The sequence below is a fragment of the Muscardinus avellanarius genome (genome assembly GCF_963383645.1).
Source record: "Muscardinus avellanarius genome assembly, chromosome: 18".
NCBI classification, from domain to species: Eukaryota; Metazoa; Chordata; class Mammalia; order Rodentia; family Gliridae; genus Muscardinus; species Muscardinus avellanarius.
In genome coordinates this window covers 3,246,283-3,266,031 of record NC_137804.1, presented here as the reverse complement: position 1 = coordinate 3,266,031, position 19,749 = coordinate 3,246,283, and the positions used below count along the sequence as shown (strand labels likewise).

The following is a 19,749-nucleotide window of genomic DNA, read 5'->3' as shown; positions in this document are numbered from 1 at the left end:
CACCTGGAATGGAGTCGGGGAAGAACAATCTAGAAGTTTCCACAGGGGACGTCTGTCTCCTCTCACTATACAAAGCGGTAAATTGTGACTTATGGGCAGTCTCTGTTAAACCCGAGCCTCACCTTTGGCTCTGGAGGGTGGGGCTGGTGACCCCTGGGGACAAAGGCAAAGAATGGGCCCCTCCTTGGCCACAGATGTCTTTGGCTTTTCACCCCTGCAGGGCCAGCAGGGAGTTCTGGTCCTTCTAGGGTTATACTAGGTGACTCAGAACAAACTTGGGAGAGATGTTAAGAACAGGGCGGAGAGGGTGCTCCAAGACAACAAGGAGAGCATGTGTCCGGAAGCCTGCCTGCCAAAAACAAAGCCACTGCCCGCCTCCCCGAGTTTGGCTTCTTTCTCAGTAACAGGCCCGCCCTGCAATGGGCGCGTCTAGTATTTAGTGGCAAGAGACCAAGCAACACGGACACACAGAATAAACTGAAAAGAAAAAAAAACAAAAACAAAAACAAAAAAGTTTGCAACGCAATAGCCCGTGGCTCCCCGTCTGAGAGGAGAGAGGGACCTGGCGGCTGAGTCCTCTCCATGGGTCCTTTTTGGGGGCCTGATCACAGGGAAAGCCGTCATCCCATTATGATTGGCCGGAAAGACTCAAGCGTAAAAACCTCCGATGGTGGCTATATTTGGAAGCCAAGGAAAATACTACTGAATAAAATGTTATTAGTCAGACAGTGAGGTAGGCCCAGACTGGGGAAGGAGGCCTGTCTGTGGTTGCTACGGTTACTGCCTCTGTCCTGCCTCCCACACCCCTCTAAGAATCCCCATCCTCTCTCCTCCAAAAGCCTGTGCTGCAGGAATCCTGGCCAGCAGTGTGCCCAGCAAGGGAACGGCTGGCCCCGAAACATGCTCTGTTGGGGCTGACTGCTGCTGCTCCTGTGTGCTAACGGAGCCCTGCCAACTCCCTCAGGACTTTGAGTCTGTCCAAAAAAGAAAAAGTAAGCTTCTTGGGCTCTCTGTCCCCAGCCACCATGCTCTCAGGAAACCACAAATCAGAAACTCCCTGTGACAGGAAAGAATCTCCCAAAGTCATTTCCACCCAGAGATAGGCCTGGTCTCCTGAGCAGCAAGCGCTATTTTAAAGACAAGGGCTCTGGGTGCAACCGCTGGGTCCCCGGGGCTCCGGAGCCGCCCAGCAGGTGTTTTTCCTGCCTCTGCGGTCCAACTTTCGTTTTGACCTTAGATAAGTAACTTGAATCCCTGTTCATCCGTTGTTTCCTGTTCTCCAGAAAGGCCACAACTCTGAACACATACATAAAAACACTGACCAAAGGAACCTGCGTGCTGGGCTTGATTCCAGCCCTCCTGGGTCTCTGCAGATGACAACTTGAAGAAGGATAGCAGAGTCACAGGGTCCTGAGTGTCCCTGAGCCAGGCTGCAGCTAGACTCCTAAGCACTGTAGGCCTCCAGCTGCACGGCTGGGCGTGGCTCGCATCCCCCAGGATGGCAGAGGGCTCGGGGTCTCATCCTCTCCACCTGGGACGAGCCGAGGACACTACCTCATCCGCCTCTGCTGTCGTCTGCAGGGAAAGGGGAACAAAGCTCCTGGCCCCCTGCCTGGCTCAGGGGTCTGCTCTAAAGGCAAAGCCCTTCTGCGGGTGTGTCATGGTTGGTTGTTGTGCTTGGTGGAGAAGGGAAAGAAATAGTGTGCAAAGTTGCCACTATCGCGGGGCACGCGGGTGTTTGCAAAATGCAGAATGAGAGCGTAGCCAGGAAGCAGCCGCCCAGTCCAGAGGTGATTTAACTCCCCTGCGGGGAATTCCGGGGCAGATTCATCAACTGGGAGTCTTTGAGGAAGCGGATACAGGAGACAGCTCCCCGTCCCCCCCCCAACACTCTTCCCAGTTCCATCTGCTGGGTCTGCATCTTTGATTTAGACAAGCTGCTGTATGTCACAGGCAGCAGTGCCAGGGCATGAACCTCGCCCCAGGGTGGCCTTCTGCCCAGGCCTCTCCCAGGTTAGTGTTCAAGCCGCCCAACTCCATCACCTCTCAGACACAGGCATTTGAGGGGGCCTTCCCACTGCCCCCCAGCATTTTCCTGCAGGAGGAAGCTTGGCCGGGCTTGGCGACCTGCTGCAGAGGCTCTCTGGGTGTACCCCTGTGCCCTGAGACCTCCCAGCTCCTCCCAGCAGGAAACAGTCAGTCTCTCCAGCCCCCGAATCTGGTCCATCTTGTCACTTTACTTTGGGGAACTGAGTAGTAAGAGGGACAGCATGCCAGTTCTGAAACTAGACCTCCTGCGGCGCTCTGCTCTTTGGAGGGTCCCTCCCACACTGTAAGAAGACTCGGGCAAGCCTGCTGGAGAGCAAGAGAAAGGTGGAGAACAGAGGAACTGCAGCTCATGGCCAGACGGCCGCCAGAGTAGAGGTTATTAGCTAACCTCAGGCTGGCTGCGGCACTTGGGAGTGCCCCGCGGGGGCCAGGCGCCCAGCTCAGCCACAGAGGCGGACCTGAGGAGTGGTGTTCTAGGAGATGCACCAAGTGTCTGACACGATGGTGTCCCGTGCGCCTAGCTGGCCGACTTCCCTGCCCAGACTCCCTTGCTCCTGACCTTCCTTCGTTTCCTGCATATCAAACATGAATTATTTGTACTCAAATCCTTGTCTCTGGGCTGCTTCTGGGGAGCTCACACTCAGACCTATGGAGTACTTCCTTCCTGTGCTTCCGGGGAATCCCTTCACATCAAATTCCAAAGACCTGTTTGCATGCCCTTCTGGCTTCCCTCTTGGACGGAGAGTTGTTGCAACAGTAGGTCTCTACTTAAGTCCTTGACCAGAGACATCCACAGCAAGCGCTCTGCCAACATTGGTCAAATTAGTGAAAACACTAGCATCGTGTCACCCCTTACCAGGTGAGAGGAGCCGGCTCCCTGGAAGGTATCTATCTCTCCCTGAGCATCTCTTCCAGAGGACAAATGTCCCCTTCTGTCCTGACCCCGCCCTGGTACATTTCAAACTCACACGAGTTCAACAGCAAGGGAAGCCAGCGTACTGGGGAAGTGCAGAAGGTAGAAGCAGGCATTCCCAGCTTTAATTTCCCCCACCATGAATCCTCGAGCAAGTAACCTGGCCTCCTCAGCCTCTGTATCCTAATCAGTAAAAAGCAGGTCATAATTCCCAGTGTTGTTGAGGACTAAATGAAGTAATAATAGTTGCTCTCATCTGCTGAGTGTAGACAAAGTGCCGAGCACTTTCAGAAACACTTCAACAGGTGTACATTCATTAAATATCAAAATGGCCATATAAGGGACTGCAATTATATCCCCATCTTATAGAGAAGGAAATAGAGGTGCTGAGATGTGAAGCCTCTTGCCTAAGGTCATACAGCTGGGGAGACATCGCAGTGCTCCTGTGTATCCTGAGTGCTCCGTAGGGTGCCTCGCGCATGAAAGGTGCTCGATAAATGGGCTTTCCTCTCCTTCCTCCAACAAGACAACCTTCACTGCCTCCATCTGCTGTGCAGTTGATGTGAATCGCTTTTGAGAAGGAGACTGATTTGACTCTAAGTAACTCTGGTGAAGGGGTCCTCTTCTAGAAGGTTGGTGGTCTTGTCATGGATGGAGTTAGCCATCTCCCAAGCCAGCCAACGGTTTGGGGAAACACACTTCCTCCACACACAGCCCCCAAGATGCAGCGTTGCTATGGCGACCACAGATGACTGAACACAGCCACAGGATGGTTCTAACTTTACAAATATTCTGTTGTCTCTTTATCTCCCTTACAATTTTATTTTTCGGTACTGGGGATGGAACCTAGGGCATTCTACCTCCGAGTTACACCCCAGACCTATTTTTCATCCTTTAGTAGACAAGGCTGTCCGAAAACTGCGATCCTCCTGTCTCAGCCTTCCAAATGCTGGGATTACAAGTGTACGCCACCATGCCCGGCGCCAAGGTCTTTTCTTGGCACTGATCTCTGATGAGATGCATCAGAAACAACATTTTTGCCAGGCGTGGTGGTGCGCGCTTGTAATCCCCGCGCTTGGGAGGCAGAGACAGGAGGATCGCGCAGGTTCGAAGCCAGCCACACACGCTGGCTTAGGAGACCCTGTTTCCAAGTAAAAATGTAAAAATAGGTCTGGGAGTGTAGCCCGGAGGTAGAAGGGCTTCCAGGAACCCCAGTACCACCAAAAAAAAAAAAAAAAGGAAACAACATTTTTCTTTTAGCTCAATAGCCATAACTATTTTTCTTTATCTTAGTTATACATGATACTTTCTTAGGCACCATGAGTATTCAGACAAAACGAAGTCTGCATCCTTTAAATAATGGAGTTTTTGGTCCTGAGGTCTAATGGAGAGTATCTAAACACCTTCATCTCTATTCCTGGATGTTTTGGGGATGGCGTGCTACAGAACTAGGATCCAGCCCACTAAAGAATACGGGCAGCCAGGCGTGGTAGTGCACACTTGTAATCCTAGTACTTGGGAAGGTGAGACAGGAGGATCACAGGTTTGAGGACAGACTCAGCAACACAATGAAGCTTTTAGGAACCTAGTGAGACCCTGTTTCTAAACAAAAAATAAATAAAAAGGGCTGGGGATATAGCTCAGAGGTAGAATGCCCCTGAGCTCAATCACCAGTACTGATTTAAAAAAGGTAGGGGGAGCCAGGTGTGGCGGCGCACGCTTGTAATCCCCGCGCTTGGGAGGCGGAGACAGGAGGATCGCGCAGGTTCGAAGCCAGTCTTGCTGGCTTAAGAGACCCTGTTTCCAAATAAAATAAATAAAAATAGGTTTCAGAGTGTAGCCCGGAGGTAGAAGGGTTTCCAGGAACCCCAGTACCACCAAAAAGAAAAAAGGTAGGGGGGACTTCTAATTAAAGGGTTGACTGCAACTGCTTTAGGGGACAACAGGCCTGCCAGAATGCACATTCTCTGGAGAGAGAAGTACAATTGTCCATGGGCTCTGGGCACTAGGAGCCTTTTCTGGCTTGATCCCTGGCTGCTCACGGGGACAGGTTCACTTCTTATGTCTTTCCCTCTGTCTTCTGAAGACACAAACTCCTCTGAGGTCTGGCGAGCACTCGGCTGGCCTTCAGCCCCAGCATCTCGCGCCGCCTGGCCACCCAGTTGCCGAAGGTATTTGCTGCAATTTTTCATCCAAGGAGATCACGGCCCATGTGTGACCCGGGTTCTGAAGACAGCATGGAAGTCAGAAACTGTCCAAATTGCTACCACAAAATCCTTGAGGAGCATGTCAGTGATAATTGTCCCAGCATCTCCCTTAGGTCCAGGCCTGCCAAGGGCAGTCCCGCCTCGGGACAAGTGGCAGCTGTCAGGGACGTAGGGATGGAGACAGCGGAGCCAGGGGCACGTGGAGAGCCCGGCCGGGCCAGGCTGAGCTCCCTCAACTGCCTTCCTGCTAGGCTGATACACCTGTGCTAGGACTCTGCTCTCACCACTGGCGCTGAGATGCACCCCAAAGCCACAGGTATGTTATGAACTCCATATTCATTCATTCATTCATTCATTCATTCATTCTCCTCCCTCTCTCCCTCCCTCTCTCTCTGCTCAGAGTGCTGGAGTCCTCCCCACTCCCCTTAATATTGCCTCCTGGAAGCTGCTGCGTGTCCTGTAGGAACCCATCCCTCTCCCTCCCCACACACCCCAGGCAGCGCCACCATCGTGCAGCCTCCGGGCCTCTCCTGCCCAGAGTGTACACACCAGGAGAGAGGACCACGTATCACTCCTCCTGCAGTGGGACCCAGTGCTTGCTCCAACATTATTGCTCCCATGCCAGGCAATAATGAATCAGCAGAGATAAATGATAACCAGCGAGGCCCGTCTCTGGTGCTAGCCACTGAACCGCGGCCAATCAAATGCAGACCCTAGATTCCACCACGGCTGCCGGCTGTGTCTTCCTGCATACCGTGCCTGGCTCTGGAGAAATCCAGTGTAACTGAAACCACAGGTTTGGTTTTTTATCACCCCTTATCCAATTACCAGTAAACATTTCTCCGTTGGCTCCTGGGAGAACAGCTATGAGGAGTCCCAGAGTACAATGAGGGTCTCTTGACTGGAGAATTCGGCCAAAAGGCTATTTTGAGAAGCCAGGAGTTCTCTGGGGAAATAACTCATCTTAAGGAGAAGCTCAGTGGTTTAAGCCAAGAACATTTCTTCTTCAGTTCTGTTTTTTTTTTTTTTTTTCCCTAGTACTGGAGGTTGAACCTAGGCATGTTCTACCTCTGAACTGCACTCTGGGAGTGCAGTTTTTATTTTTATTTTATTTTTCTATTTGGAAACAGGGTCTTGCTAAGTTGCCAAGGCTGGTCTCTAACCTATGATCCTCCTGTCTCAATCTCCAAAGTACTGGGATTACAGGCATGCGCCACCATGCCCAGTTAAGAACACTGCTTCTGAGGATCAGTCAGTCTCACCCAATTTCCAGGCTTACGTCCAAATGGAACTGCAAGAAAGGCCAAAATAGCCCCGAACACTACAAGGCCTGACCCCGCTCTTACATGCTATAGTAGATTGTATTATGGATCACAATTCTTAATATAGTCCTGCCCTTTGGGGTAACTTTGTAGTTCCTTTCATTAAAGGAACAGAAATTATTTTCTTGTTACATGACATTGTATTTAGCCAGGAGACTTTCTATGGCCAACAGAATAAGTCTCGTGTACTAGGGCCCGGTTTTGGGCCTAGGCTTAAGGGCCATCGCGTGTCTTGGCTTACCCTTGAGCACCTACACCATGCTTTGAGAAGAACCTACCCATATCAGCCCACTGACTCCAGACGGTCAACTAAAGACACATGGATCAGAGATAAACTGAGCCACCGGAGCCCAAAGCCTACTACTTTCCACTGGACCTCAAAAGCATGAACAAGTCAGCCAGGATCCCACTGAATCCACCCAATCCTCAGCTGACTCTGAGACTCACGAGAATCAACTATTGCTGTTTTATGCCATGAGCTTTGGGGTGACATGTCACACAGCACTTCCAGTGGCAATCACTAGCTGATACATATGGTCACACTAGTAATTCTGGGCCCGGATCACCACACTAATTATTATGGCATCATTAACTACTAGGCCCACAGAGAAGATTGGGTCCTGACCACATGCCTTAAAGGCCAAATTGGAACAAGAGAGGCAACATTAGCCATGAGATGTGTTACTGACCACAAGCCTTGGAATGTACGTCTTAATACACAAATAGCACAATTAGTAGAGGTAGACTTGTCTGTCCACTAATGGTTAGCAAAGCAAACAGGACTTTTCCTAACTTAAAATTTAATCTTGGATCGAGAGAATATTTTCCCACCACAGGGAGTTTTCTACGATCTAAAGTAAATTTCCAGTGTTTAAGTTTTGCCTGCACATAAAACAAAAGTCTGTATAGTTTTGTTTCTTGTTACTTTTTCCCTAAAACATTTCTTGGAAGACCTACTAAAATTAAAATTAATGAGCTGATAATTTATGAACTTTCTTTAGAATTGGCTTTCTCAAAAAAATATAAGAATTGGCTTTTACTAATGTTAAACAATTCCATGAATTTAATTTCCTAAGCTTGGCAAAACATGCTACTTTAATCTCCCATTCTTTTCTAGAGTAAAAGAGAATAATTAATATTGAAGTTTTTTGGAGAAGTATTTATGTGTGTGTGTGTGTGTTTGTGTGTGTGTGCGCGCGCGCGCGCACGCATGCACACATGCATGTGCGTATTGGGGGGAGCATTACACATACCTTCTCCTAATAAACTCCAAAATAAGAAAAGGAATCACAGTATCACTTCCCTTTGATGACGAAAAGATTATCACCACAAGTAAAAATGTCTTAGTATATCACTAATTCATGATGGGAAATAATGCCCTTCACTCCATCCAAACTCAACTCTTGGCATTGCAAATAAGGGACAGTCGACAGCCTTTTAGAGCATAGCTATCAAAAGTGGTGACTGCTTTGAGAAATGGTCATAATACGATGAAGGGCTTCTAGCCCCAAAGCTAACAAGAGTCCTTCGGAAAGCATTGTTATAAAAGGAAACTATGGTCTGAAACATGGCTAAGTGATACGGGACCTAAAAGAAGTCTAAAATAAAAGGCTGGCAAAGGGGAAACCCAAAGGCTCTGCACAGTTCACCTTTAGCCCTGGGGGATTCGCAAATGGTGGGAGGAAACCCTGAAATAATACAGAGTCTGTTTGCTCAGAGCACGACAGCCTGCTCCTCCTCTCCAACACCCCATCCTGCCACACAGTCATCACATGCTGTGAAAGCAGACACCACTGTTGAGTGTGTATGTGGGGGGAGGAGATAAAAGAACTTTATAGAGAAACAGGTCAAATCCTAGGAAATTGTCCCCAAATTAACATATATAACGTTGGTAACTTCATCTAGTTCAACTTGAATTAACAGATAAATATTAAATAATTCTTCCAATACATCAATACTCATAGAAGTGTTATTAGCTAAATCAGGAGGTATAAAGAATTCCAAGCAAAATCCAAACTATCCCTCCAAAATAATAGTGGGTGTTAAAATTACTTGACAACACCGTGTGTGTGTGTGTGTGTGTGTGTGTGTGTGTGTGTGTGTGGTGCTGGGGATTAAACCAAGGGGCATTCTACCTCTGAGCTACACCCCCAGCCCTATTTTTATTCTTTATTATTTATTTATTTTTTTTTTTGTGGCACTGGGGTTCCTGAAAACCCTTCTACCTCTGGGTTACACTCCCAGACCTATTTTTTTTTATATTTTTATTTGGAAACAGGGTCTCTTAAGCCAGCGTGGCTGGCTTCGAACCTGCGTGGCCCTCCTGTCTCCACCTCCCAAGCGCATGGATTACAAGTGTGTGCCACCACGCCCGGCTTTTATTCTTTATTTTGAAACGGGGTCTCACTAAGTTGCGGAGGTCCTCACTAAGTACCTGAGGCTGGCCGTAAACCCACATCCTCCTGTTTCAGCCTCCCAAAGTACTGGGATTACAAGCGTGCACCAACAGGCTTGGCTAACACCTCATTAAAAAAAAAAATTACAATAGGCCAACATCACCCACCAGTTCAACTTACTACAACAAATAAACATAAAAAAAAATTCTCCCGGCCCATCAATACTCATAGAAATTAGAAGCGTGAGCTAAATCATGAGCTGTGTGGAACTACAAGCAAAACTCTATCTATCCCCTCCCAAATAATAGCCATTGTTAAAATTATTTGACAATACCACTTAAAAAAAAAAAAACAACTACAGAGGCCGGGTGTGGTGGCGCACACTTGTAATCCCCGTGCTTGGGAGGCGGAGACAGGAGTATCACGCTGGTTCGAAGCCAGCCTCTCTGGCTTAAGAGACTCTGTTTCCACATAAAAATGTTAAAAAATACGTGTGGGAGTGTAGCCCGTGGGAGTGTATCCCGGAGGTAGAAGGGCTTCCAGGAACCCCAGTACCACCAAAAAATAAATAAATAAATAAAAACTACAGTATGCCAGCATCACCCATCCACACTGTTTACCCTTTGCGGTGGGGAAATCTGAACGTCAGATCTGGAGCCAGGAGTCAAGGAATAGGCTTCTTTGGATAATATATAAGAAGCAGCGACGTACGTACCTGGAGAGCAGCAGTTTACCCCGAAGCTGCAGGTCAGCGGCACAGTCCTCGGATTGGCAATTCCTTTCAAAGACAGTCTGTAGGAGATATAACGGGAAGGATGGAATGAGATTTCACGGCCAACAACAGCCAATTCCCTTCCTGCAAAGCAGGGGGACTCTCTCCTCCCTGCACCCTGCAAGTGTCCTCCTCCCACCCCCAAGAGGCCAGCTCCCCAGCAAGGTGAGGGGGCCTTTCCGAGGCCCAAGGAAACCCAACCCCACCAAGCTCTCCACCTCACGTGCGTTCCTTCCCCTTCCTTGACCGACTGGTCTACTGAGGTGCTTCTTCAAGTCGAAGCACACCTGACGTGCACGCTCCAGGTCTGCGCTTATCTGAGGATAACTTTAGAGTCTCTTAGACATGATAAACAATTACTTAACGGAGGAAATAATTCTTAGATTGTGGTCAGAAGATTTCCCTCATTTGCTCTCTTGGGGAGGCAGCAGACTTATATTTGAGATAGGCTCTGTGCGAGTATAATGGACCTGAAATGTCCCCCAAAAAACTTGTGTATTTAAGCCTGGTCTTCAGTGGTAGGTGCATGGATGGAGAAGGTGGGTCCCTGGGTGTGTGGCCTGGAGGACTATATCTGTCCTTGGGTGCTTCCTGTCTGTCTGCCTTACACACACACACACACACACACACACACACACACACACTCTCACACTCTCTGTATCTGTCTCTCTGTGTCTGTCTGTCTGTCACACACACACACACACACACACACACACACACACACACACACACACACACGCTGAGTGGCTTTCTTCTTTGTCTTAGAGCCAGCCAACCATGGACCAAACCTTGAAACCGTGAGGCAAATAAGTTGCTCTCCCCAGGTATTTGGGTCACGGTGAGGCAAAGCTGACGCACACACTGGGTAGTGGAGCCATACTGAATTTTTAGTGCCAAAGGAGGAATGTCAAAGGCAATCGGGGCATCGGGCAGAAAGAAACCACGATGGGCCAGAAGGATTCTTTCCAGATTCTGGGTGAAATAGCAGCAAAGAGTGCTTTTTTTTTTCTAACCAAGCCTGGTCCTCCACCATCAAAGCCCCACCCAGTGCTGGGGCCCAGCACTCAGTGAGCCAAACCAACATTACTTCCAGACAGCTTGCAAGACGTGCCCGAGCTCACGCCTATCAGCGGAGGTTGGCTGTGAATTGGGAACAACACTTTGTGATTTGGGGGTTAGAGCTTTCTTCTTTCTTTAGTGCACGAAAGGCTTGGCCCATCCCTCTATCTGGTCTCAACCTCTCTTTTTTATCGATAGGTGGCCACCTCCCTACTCCAGATGGTGAAGACGCTTCATTTCTTACCTGGCTTTCCTCATTTAAGTGGGGTTTGGAGAGAAGAACATGTTACTCTTTCTTTTGTTTTTTTTAGCTTTATTTACTGCTACCCTTCTTCCTGGTCCCTGATAATGTTGGGAGGGTTTGTTTTTTCCTCCCACAAAGCATAATTCCAGGTGACTTGTGCCCTTGCCACAGAGTAAGTCTACGCAGCTTCTTAGAGCGCCAGCGTGGACTCCGGCAGCTTGTTGGCCAACGGGTAGTCTAGACTCAACCACGCAGGGTAATTCTGCTTATGGAAATTCATACTCCTGAGCCACTTTTCCAAAAGAATACAATGTCCCAGCCAACATTTCCTTCCTTGATTATGGGTGGGGGAAAGAATCATGGAAGTCTTGGGCACAAAGAAGAAATTCCCATGTTCTTTTGGACGTGACTGGGGCCAGAGAAAGATTTCCATTGGGCTTCAGCATAAGACTTTTGTGCTTTCTTTGCAGTCTCAACCAGGTTGGGGGATGGGAGGAGGAGGGCAGGGGGACTGTGAGTCAGGGAGGTGAGGGAAGGCTTGTGGGTCTAGGGGTTAGGATGGAAGCACAGAGGCAATCCCAAATTGAGAGGCTGAGACAGGAGAGTTACAGGTTCAAGGGAAGCCTCCACAACTTAGTGAGGCCCTCAGCAACCTAGGGAAACTCTGTTTCAAAACAACAACAATAACAATAATAATAAAATAGGGCTGGGAAAGTCGCATGTGGTGGTACACGCTTGTAATCCTTTTTCTTGGGAGGCTGAGATTGAGGATTATACATTCAAGGACAGCCTCAGCAATTTAGTGAGGCTCTCACTAAATTTAGTGAGACCCTGTTTCCAAATGAGAAAAAAAAAATTGGTCTGGGGATGTAAGCTCAGAGGTAGAATGCCTCTGGGTTCAAGTCTCAGTAACACACACACACACACACACACACACACACACACACACACACAACACACACAGCAAAAGATGACCTCCCACCAGGCTGATGAACCCAAGCTCCAAGGTCCCTCACCTATAGGACCTGTATGCAGCCCCAAACCTAACTTTATATTCACAGCTTTACTTTTTTCCCCCCAGACTCTCCCACTACCACCAGCACCAACAGCTGTTTAAGTTTTGGGCCCCAAGAAACCTAAATGTGCCATGGCTTACTATTTTGTCTACACGTGTACCTTCTCAGTCTGACTCCTGGGCTTTGGAGCTGGGTCAAGGGTGGGGGTAAGAAGCAGGTGAGAAGTGAGTTAAAGGATGGGGCTGAGGCCGCCCTGAGGCTTGTGGGCTGTGAGCTCTGACCTGCTCTCCTCACCCGTCACCTGGCTCTCTCCTGCCAGTCTTACAACTCGTGCAGTGCGCATGCATATAAATGCCGAGTGGCTTCCTCACTCATGGTGATGTGGGAGGCAGCGGCGGTAGAGGGGAGATGAATTTTCCCGAAGGGACACCGATTATTTCCCAAGAATCAACGCAACAACCTCTCTCCTTGCTTTCCTCACAGTGTGACGTCGTCAGTCTTGCCGCAGAGAGACAGAGTCTGATGCTTCCTGCCCAGGAGGATTTGTGGCTGCGGTGGGAATAGCGCAGTGTGACTTCCAAGGCGAGGCCACAGAAAGCAAGAGGGCTGGCTCCCAGTTCTCTTGGGCGCTGGGTCTTGGAACTTAGCCACTCTGAGTGGAGAAAACCACAGCTTTCCGTGGAGAGGCATGTATGGAAAGAAACTGACGGCCGCAGCGGCTTGCAGGCTGTGACTGGGCTTCCTAAAAGTGGGCCCTCCGACCCCACTCAGTCGCTCCGTGACAGGCACCAGTTGGAGCAGAGACGAAGTGTCTTGGCTGACTTCCGCCAAACTGCAATTTCATGAACAAATTCACAATTCTCATTTTCTTGCTGCTACTGATTTCTAGTTTCATTCCACTGTGGTCAGGATAGTATGATTGCACTCTTCTTAATTTTGTTAAGATTTGTTTCATGACTTAACATGTGATCTGTCTCACAGAATGCTCCTTGAACACTTGAAAATGCTGTATTCTGCTGTCAAGTGGAAAGTTCTCTATATGTCTGTCAGGCCCATTTGGTCTACAATATTGTTCAAATCTATTGATTTTCTGTCTAGATGCTTCATCCATCATTGGAGCGAGGAATTGCAATCTACTATTACTGAATGGCCGTCAAGTTCGCCTTACAGATCTGTCAATATTTATTATGACACCTAAGTGGTTCTGATGTTGGATGCACATATATTTAAACTGTCACATCTTCCTGTCGAATCAGCCCTTCTATCATTATTCCTCTGTCTCTAGAGACAGTTTTGATTTCAAGTCTACTTTGGTATATATACAAGCTACTCCTCCTTTCTTCTGGTTACCATTTGCATAAATTCTTTTCTCATCTCTACGTACCTCCTTGGATATAAAGTGAGCCTTCTGTAGACAGCGTGCAGTTTGATCTTGTGTGCGTGTACATGTGTTTAACCCATGTAGTCATTGTGCATCTTTTTATTGGGGAGTTTAGCCCATTTACATTTAGTTTTTTCTCTTTTTTTTTTGTGGCACTGGTGATTGAACACAGAGGAATTCTACCTCCTAACTAAACCTCCATCCTGATTTTATTTCTTATTTGGAAACAGGGTCTAAGTTGCTGAGAGCCTCCCTAAGTTGTTGAGGCTGGCTTGGAACCTGAGATCCTCCTGTCTCAGCCTCCCAAGTACTGGGATTATAAGCCTGTGCCACCATGCCCCGCTAGTCCATTTACATTTAAAGTAAGTGTGGTTAAGGAAGGATTTCCTATTGTCATCTTGTTAAGGGTTTTCTATATGTCTTAGAGTTCTTTTTATTCCCCTTTACTGTCTTCTTTTTTTTTTTTTTTGTATTGCTAGGTTTTGAAGCCTTTATCTCTCTCTCTTTTTTCCCCTTATGTAACATCAATAGTTATTTTCTTTGTGATTACTCAGGGGCTTATCTAAAATACAGTGCGATATCTTATAATAGACTATCCTAAGCTGATAACAACTTTAACTGCATAGATGAACTTTCCATTTTTCTTTTTCCTGCCCCCACATCGTATGCTATTGATGTCCTAATTTACAACCACTTCTGTACCCACTAAGATAATTTATAGTTGCTTCTGTCTTTTAATTATTATTATAGAGTTAAAAGTGATTTACCCACTACTTTTACGGCAATGCCGTGTTACGTTTTTGTCCATCTATTCGCCTTTATTGGTGAGTTTCCTGAATTATTATGTCCTCTCTTTGTTGTTTAGACTTGTTTCATTTTACCGTAACCTCCCTTTGGCATTTATTTTGAAGCAGGGCTAATGGTGAAGACAGTCTCTCTATCCTTCCTTCACGTTTTAGGAACTTGTTTTCTAGGTACAGTAGTTTTGGTTGTTAGTTTTTTTCTTTCAGCCTTTTGAGTATATCATCCCACTCCCTTCTGACCTAGGAGGTTTCTCCTGGAAAAGCCAGATCCCTAACCATTAGGGACATGCAGATAAAAACCACAATAAGGTCACCCTCACTGTTAGGATGGCTGTTACCAGAAGGACATGGGATAACAAATGTTGGAAGAGAGTGGGGAGAGAGAAGGCACCCCTTATACACTGCTGGTGGGAATGTGACTTGGTACAGCTGTTATGGGAAATGGCATGGAGTTTCTCAAAAACCTGACAATAGAACTGCATTTGGCTCAGCAGTCCCTCTTCTCTGTGGACACTCGAAGGATGAAAGCAACACCTCAGAGAGAGCTCTGCACTACTCTTGCAGGTCAAGCCAGGGAGCAATCTGCCTGTCGACAGGTGAACAGATAAAGTGTGGACAATACAGATGTTCCTTGGCTCATGATGGAGTGACGGCCTGATAAAACCCTGTACATGGAAACTATCATAAGCCAAAAATGCTTTTAATACACCTAGCCTGCCAACCATAGCTTAGCCTAAGCCTACCTTAAACATGCTCTGAACACTGACATTAGTCTGCAGTTGAGCAAAATCATCTAACACAAAGCCTAGGCTATAAGAAAGTATAGAACAACATGTAATTTATTGACTGCTATCACGGTAGTGAAAAAATGGAATATGGGTGCACTTTCATACTATTGGAAAGTAAAATTCAGCCATCATAAGTTGTGGACCGTGCACATATAATATGAAATATTACTTGGTCTTTTTTTGTGTGTGTGTGTGTGTGTGTGTGTGTGGTACTGGGGATGGAACCCAGGGGCTTTCTACCTCTGGGATACACTCCCAGACCTATTTTATATTTTATTTGGAAACAGGGTCTCACTAAGTTGCCGAGAGCCTTGTTAAGTAGCTGAGGCTGGCTTTAAACCTGTGCGATCCTCCTGTCTCAGCCTCCCAAGCGCGGGGATTACAAGCATGTGACACCACGCCCAGCTTTACTACTTGGTCTTAAAAAGGAGATTCTGCCATTTTTAAAAACATGAAGGAACCTGGAAGACATTACACTAAGTGAAGTAGGAAGGCACAAAGAAAAATACTGCATGTTCTTACCTGTAGACTCTAAAACAGCCAATTAGACACAGACTAGGACCTTGCTGGTTACCAAGGAGGAAGAAGGAAGGAAATGGGGAGATGTTGGTCCAAGGTCCACAGTCCCAGTTATACAGGATGAATGAATCCAAAGATCTAATATGCAGCAAGGTGACCCTGTTAGTAACATTCTATAGTCCAGTGGCAATTTGCCAAGAGACTAGATTTTGAGTGTTCTTAAGACCAGGGAAAGAAAAAGTTGATTAGTGAGAAGATAGATATGTTAATCTATGGATACACGTATCATATCATGTTGTCCAACTTAAATAGACCCAATAAAAATAACAAAAAATGAAATTCCCCAGTGGTTTAATCATCCGGTGGACACTCCACTGACCTAAGAGCCTTCGCTAACTCAGGCAATGTTACGAACAGAAGTGGGATGCAGAATTCGAGCCCCAGTATAGGCAAGGCGGTGGCGCAGCTGTTTCATAGGTAAAAGGCAGGAGGCCAGGGAATGGGAGACTGATGCCCTGGGGAGGCTGAGGCTGAAGCCCAGAGCTCCAGGGCCTGAGTCAGTCTCTCTGCCCAAAAGGCTGAGCTGTTTCCTAAGAAACTGAGCTGCCTCCCTCTGAGGCAGGAAGGCAGGGACTCTGGCCCTCAAAAAGCTAGGTAACAATAACAATACAGAGCTTCCAGGAATAAATGAAACTCTTCTCCTCTCCAGAGTAAAAGGGTACCGCCTGGACACGAAGCCAACAGCCCCAACCCCTATGTTTCCTTTCAGGGATCAGCCCCAGGGGCTGCGGGGCAGACCTATAAAACTCCTCCGTTGGCTTTCACGAGCGTACCCCCCAAGCCTTCTGGGCAAACCCAAGCCTGGCTGCCTCAGTCAGACAAGTCCAAACTCAGATTGGCAACCATCTCTCCCCTGGCCCCTCCAGTCCCATCTGCTGGTTGGCACACACTCTGCTGGCTCCTGGGAAGGAAGAAGTCAGCAAATGCCAGCTGATCTCAGGTGCCTCCGTGTCTCATTCCTCCCTGGTTACAGGAGGCCAAAACCACTCTCGCAGAGACAACAGCTTCCTGCCTCCAGCTCTAAGAGCTGGGGAACGGATGCCTGGGGGCCGCTCAGCATCCAAGCAGGTGTCCTGGGCCAGCTCCTCCCGGCCTGGCTCTCACCTGGATTTTCCCTGGAGAATATGATTTTCTTTGGAAAACCCTTTCTTTTTCACCAAAATCCTTACTCTACTTCTCTTAGAATGGAGCTGGCAAACTTTGATAAGAACCAGAGAGGAAGCTGGGCATGTTGATACACTCCTGCAATCCCAGCTACCTGGGACTCTGAGGCGTGAGGATTGCACGTTTGAGGCTAGCTTCTGTAATTTAGGGTGACCCTGTCTCAAATAAAAAATATAAAAAGGGCTAGGGATGTAGCTCAGTGGTAGAACACCTCAGGGTTCAACGCTCAGTACTATTAAAAAAAAAAAGAAAGATATTAACTGTTTTAGGCCTGTGAGCTGTACAATCTCATAACTCCTCAGTAATAGAGTAATATGCATGATGGATAAGAGATAAAGAACTGGTATAAATATATTCCACAAAAGGTTACAGAAACAGGCACGCAGGATTTGTCCGTGGGCTGTAGGGTGCTGTGTCCTTTTCTATAATATGTGGCTATTGGAGTCTCCGCTCCCTTCAGGCCAGGGGAAAGAAAACTAAGCAATGATTCCAGTCCATGTTCCCTTGCTTCTGAGCCCGAGCACGGCGACCACGGTCCTCCGTGTTTTTCTCACGGTGTCACGACCAACAAGGCACATGGAATTATAAATATTGTGAATATACAATAACATATTACATATATAATAAATTTCCATTTTTCAATATTCAAAATATTTTAAATATATAATCCACATGGGATTCAGGGTCTGGCAGCTCAGAGACTGCTCGAGGCCACCAGTGACTTCAGAGAGAAAGTCATCCAGGTGCTCAGGCCATGGGGGACCCATTTCTCCAGCCCAAGTCTGCACTAGGAAAGCCTCCCTCCTGATCTCATGAAAGGAGGATTCTTACCTCCGGCTGTCACGGTCAGAGGGGGAATAGTTTCTTGGATTTGGTGATACTTGTATTAAAAAACACACACACACATAATTAGTGATGTGGCTTGGACAATTGTTTATAGGGTTGCTACGGCAACCAAGCCCCAGGCTGAGGCCTAAGAGACATAGGACCACTGTATTGGGTGGGAGTAAATGCTTTTCAAATTCCTCCCCAAGGGGACCCAAAGAGAAGGCTATTTTTAAGCTCAAATGAGCAGAACATATCCTGCCATGCAATATGATGTCACAGAGGGGCTCTGCCCCTGGGATGTGGCATGCTGCCTGGATGAGAGGTGTGACATTTCTGAACTCATTTTTCTCTCATGGTCCCATGGAATGACATTCCACGTGTCATTTGTGGCTGTGACCCTCACAAATGAACACAATATTCAAAATGACTTTTTGTGTAACTGCCATGACTTGACTATCAGAGGCTCCTTCCCTCCTGATTCTGTTTCTTTTTCCAGAACCCAACCAATGTCCTCGACACATCACAGGAGCACAGGGTGGTCCCAGGACCTTCAGCCTGCGCCCAAATGAAGGCAGGAAAAGGCTTGTTGCCTGGTATTTAAAATCCAGTAGTGCAGACCCTGTGGCTTTCTAGAAGATATTACAGCTGGGCATGTTAGTGTACTCTGTAATCCCAGTACTTGGGAGGCTGAGACAGGAGGATCACAGGTTCAAAGCCAGCCTCAGCATCTTAGTGAGGCCCTCTACAACTTTGTGAGACCCTGTTTCCAAATAAAGAATAAAAAATAGGGTTGGGGATAGAGCTCAGAAGCAGAATGCATTTGGGTTCGATCCCCAGTTCTGCAAAAATAAATAAATAAAATCAAACAAAACAGGAATGGGGCGGGAAAGCTTAGAGGTAGAATGCCTCTGGGTTCAATCCCTAGTACCACACCAAAAGAAAAAAATAAAAAATAAGGTGTATATCATATCAAGAACAGATGGAAGATAAATATTTCATAAAACCAAAGCCGTAAAATTCCTTCTAGCCCAAGGTCTGTACAAGTTGTCCCCTTAAGGTTTTGTAATAAGGGAGAAACAAGAGTTCTGTTGGTCTCCCTGTACACGCAGCCACGGCACCAGTTTTGCTTCATACCCCGTGGAAACGCCGCAGATGGTAGGTTCTTCTGTCCCGGCACCCTTTGGCTTATTCCTTGGCTCTGCAGTCTGGAGCACCTTCCCCGGGGCCTAGAGTCATCCTTTAAGTGATCCAGTTCAGCCCTTGTGATAACTGAGGAGGAGTAACTGCCCAGCCAATCTATGGGATGGGAACTATGTTTTGGATAAGTGACCCTCCAAGGCTTGGCCCAGATCATTTCACTACTGGGAAGTGGTGGGTGGAGTCAATGAGAATAAGTAAGGTCATTGGGGACATGCCCTTGAAGAGGATGTTGGGACCCCAGTCTGCTTTTTCGTTTTTATGTCCCCAGCCATGAGATGAATGGGCCTCTTCTACCCTGAGCTCCCTCCATGATGGACTGCACTACCAAAACAACAGGGCTAATCCGTCATGGACTAAAACCTCTAAAACTGTGAGCCAAAATGTACCTTTCCAATATTTAAGTTGACTTATCTCAGGGATTTGTTATAGTAACATAAAGCTAACAGAGAAACTTAATCCTCCACATCTTATGCTAATGGTGTTTGCAGCCACTGCCTTTGGGAGGTAATTAGGACAAAACGAGGTCGTGAGAATGGAGGTTTCCTCATGGCATTAGTGGCTTCATAAGAGACGCCAGCGAGCATGCGTGCTTCATCTCACGCCCTGGTATCCTCTGCCGGGTTCTGATATGGCAAAAGGCCCTCACCAGATACTGAGTGGACACCAGTCAGTGCCTAAGCCACGTAAACTTCTATTCTTTATAAATTACCCAGCCTCAGGTGCTTTGTTATAGGAACAAAAATATGAACCAAGACAGAGGTCCTGGCCCGCTTTGGACTCCCATCCCAGTGCCGTTCTGAAATCTGCTTGGATCTGGACAGCCTCTTTATAATCCCAGACTTTTAATATCAACCACAAATTCTCTTTTAGGGATCTTCTTTTTTCCAGGGTTGTAAATTTTCCTCCATGATTTTCATCCTAGAATCGTTTGTGTTCTGTGTTTCATTAAAAAAAAAATTTATAGCCGGGCATGGTGGCGCACGCTTGTAATCCCAGCATTCGGGAGGCTGAGACAGGAGGATTGCAGT

At 47.3% G+C, this 19,749-nt stretch overlaps 1 protein-coding gene across 1 annotated transcript in view; it reads right to left on the bottom strand.

Moving 5' to 3' along the window:
• Positions 1-19,749, bottom strand: part of ITGA9 (integrin subunit alpha 9) — a gene marked incomplete at both ends in the record, with an annotated part of 279,709 nt that overhangs the window by 103,120 nt on the left and 156,840 nt on the right. The window contains one exon of the mRNA XM_080715880.1: positions 9,603-9,679. Coding sequence (XP_080572006.1) covers positions 9,603-9,679 — 77 coding nt within the window. The remainder of the gene's footprint in view (positions 1-9,602; positions 9,680-19,749) is intronic.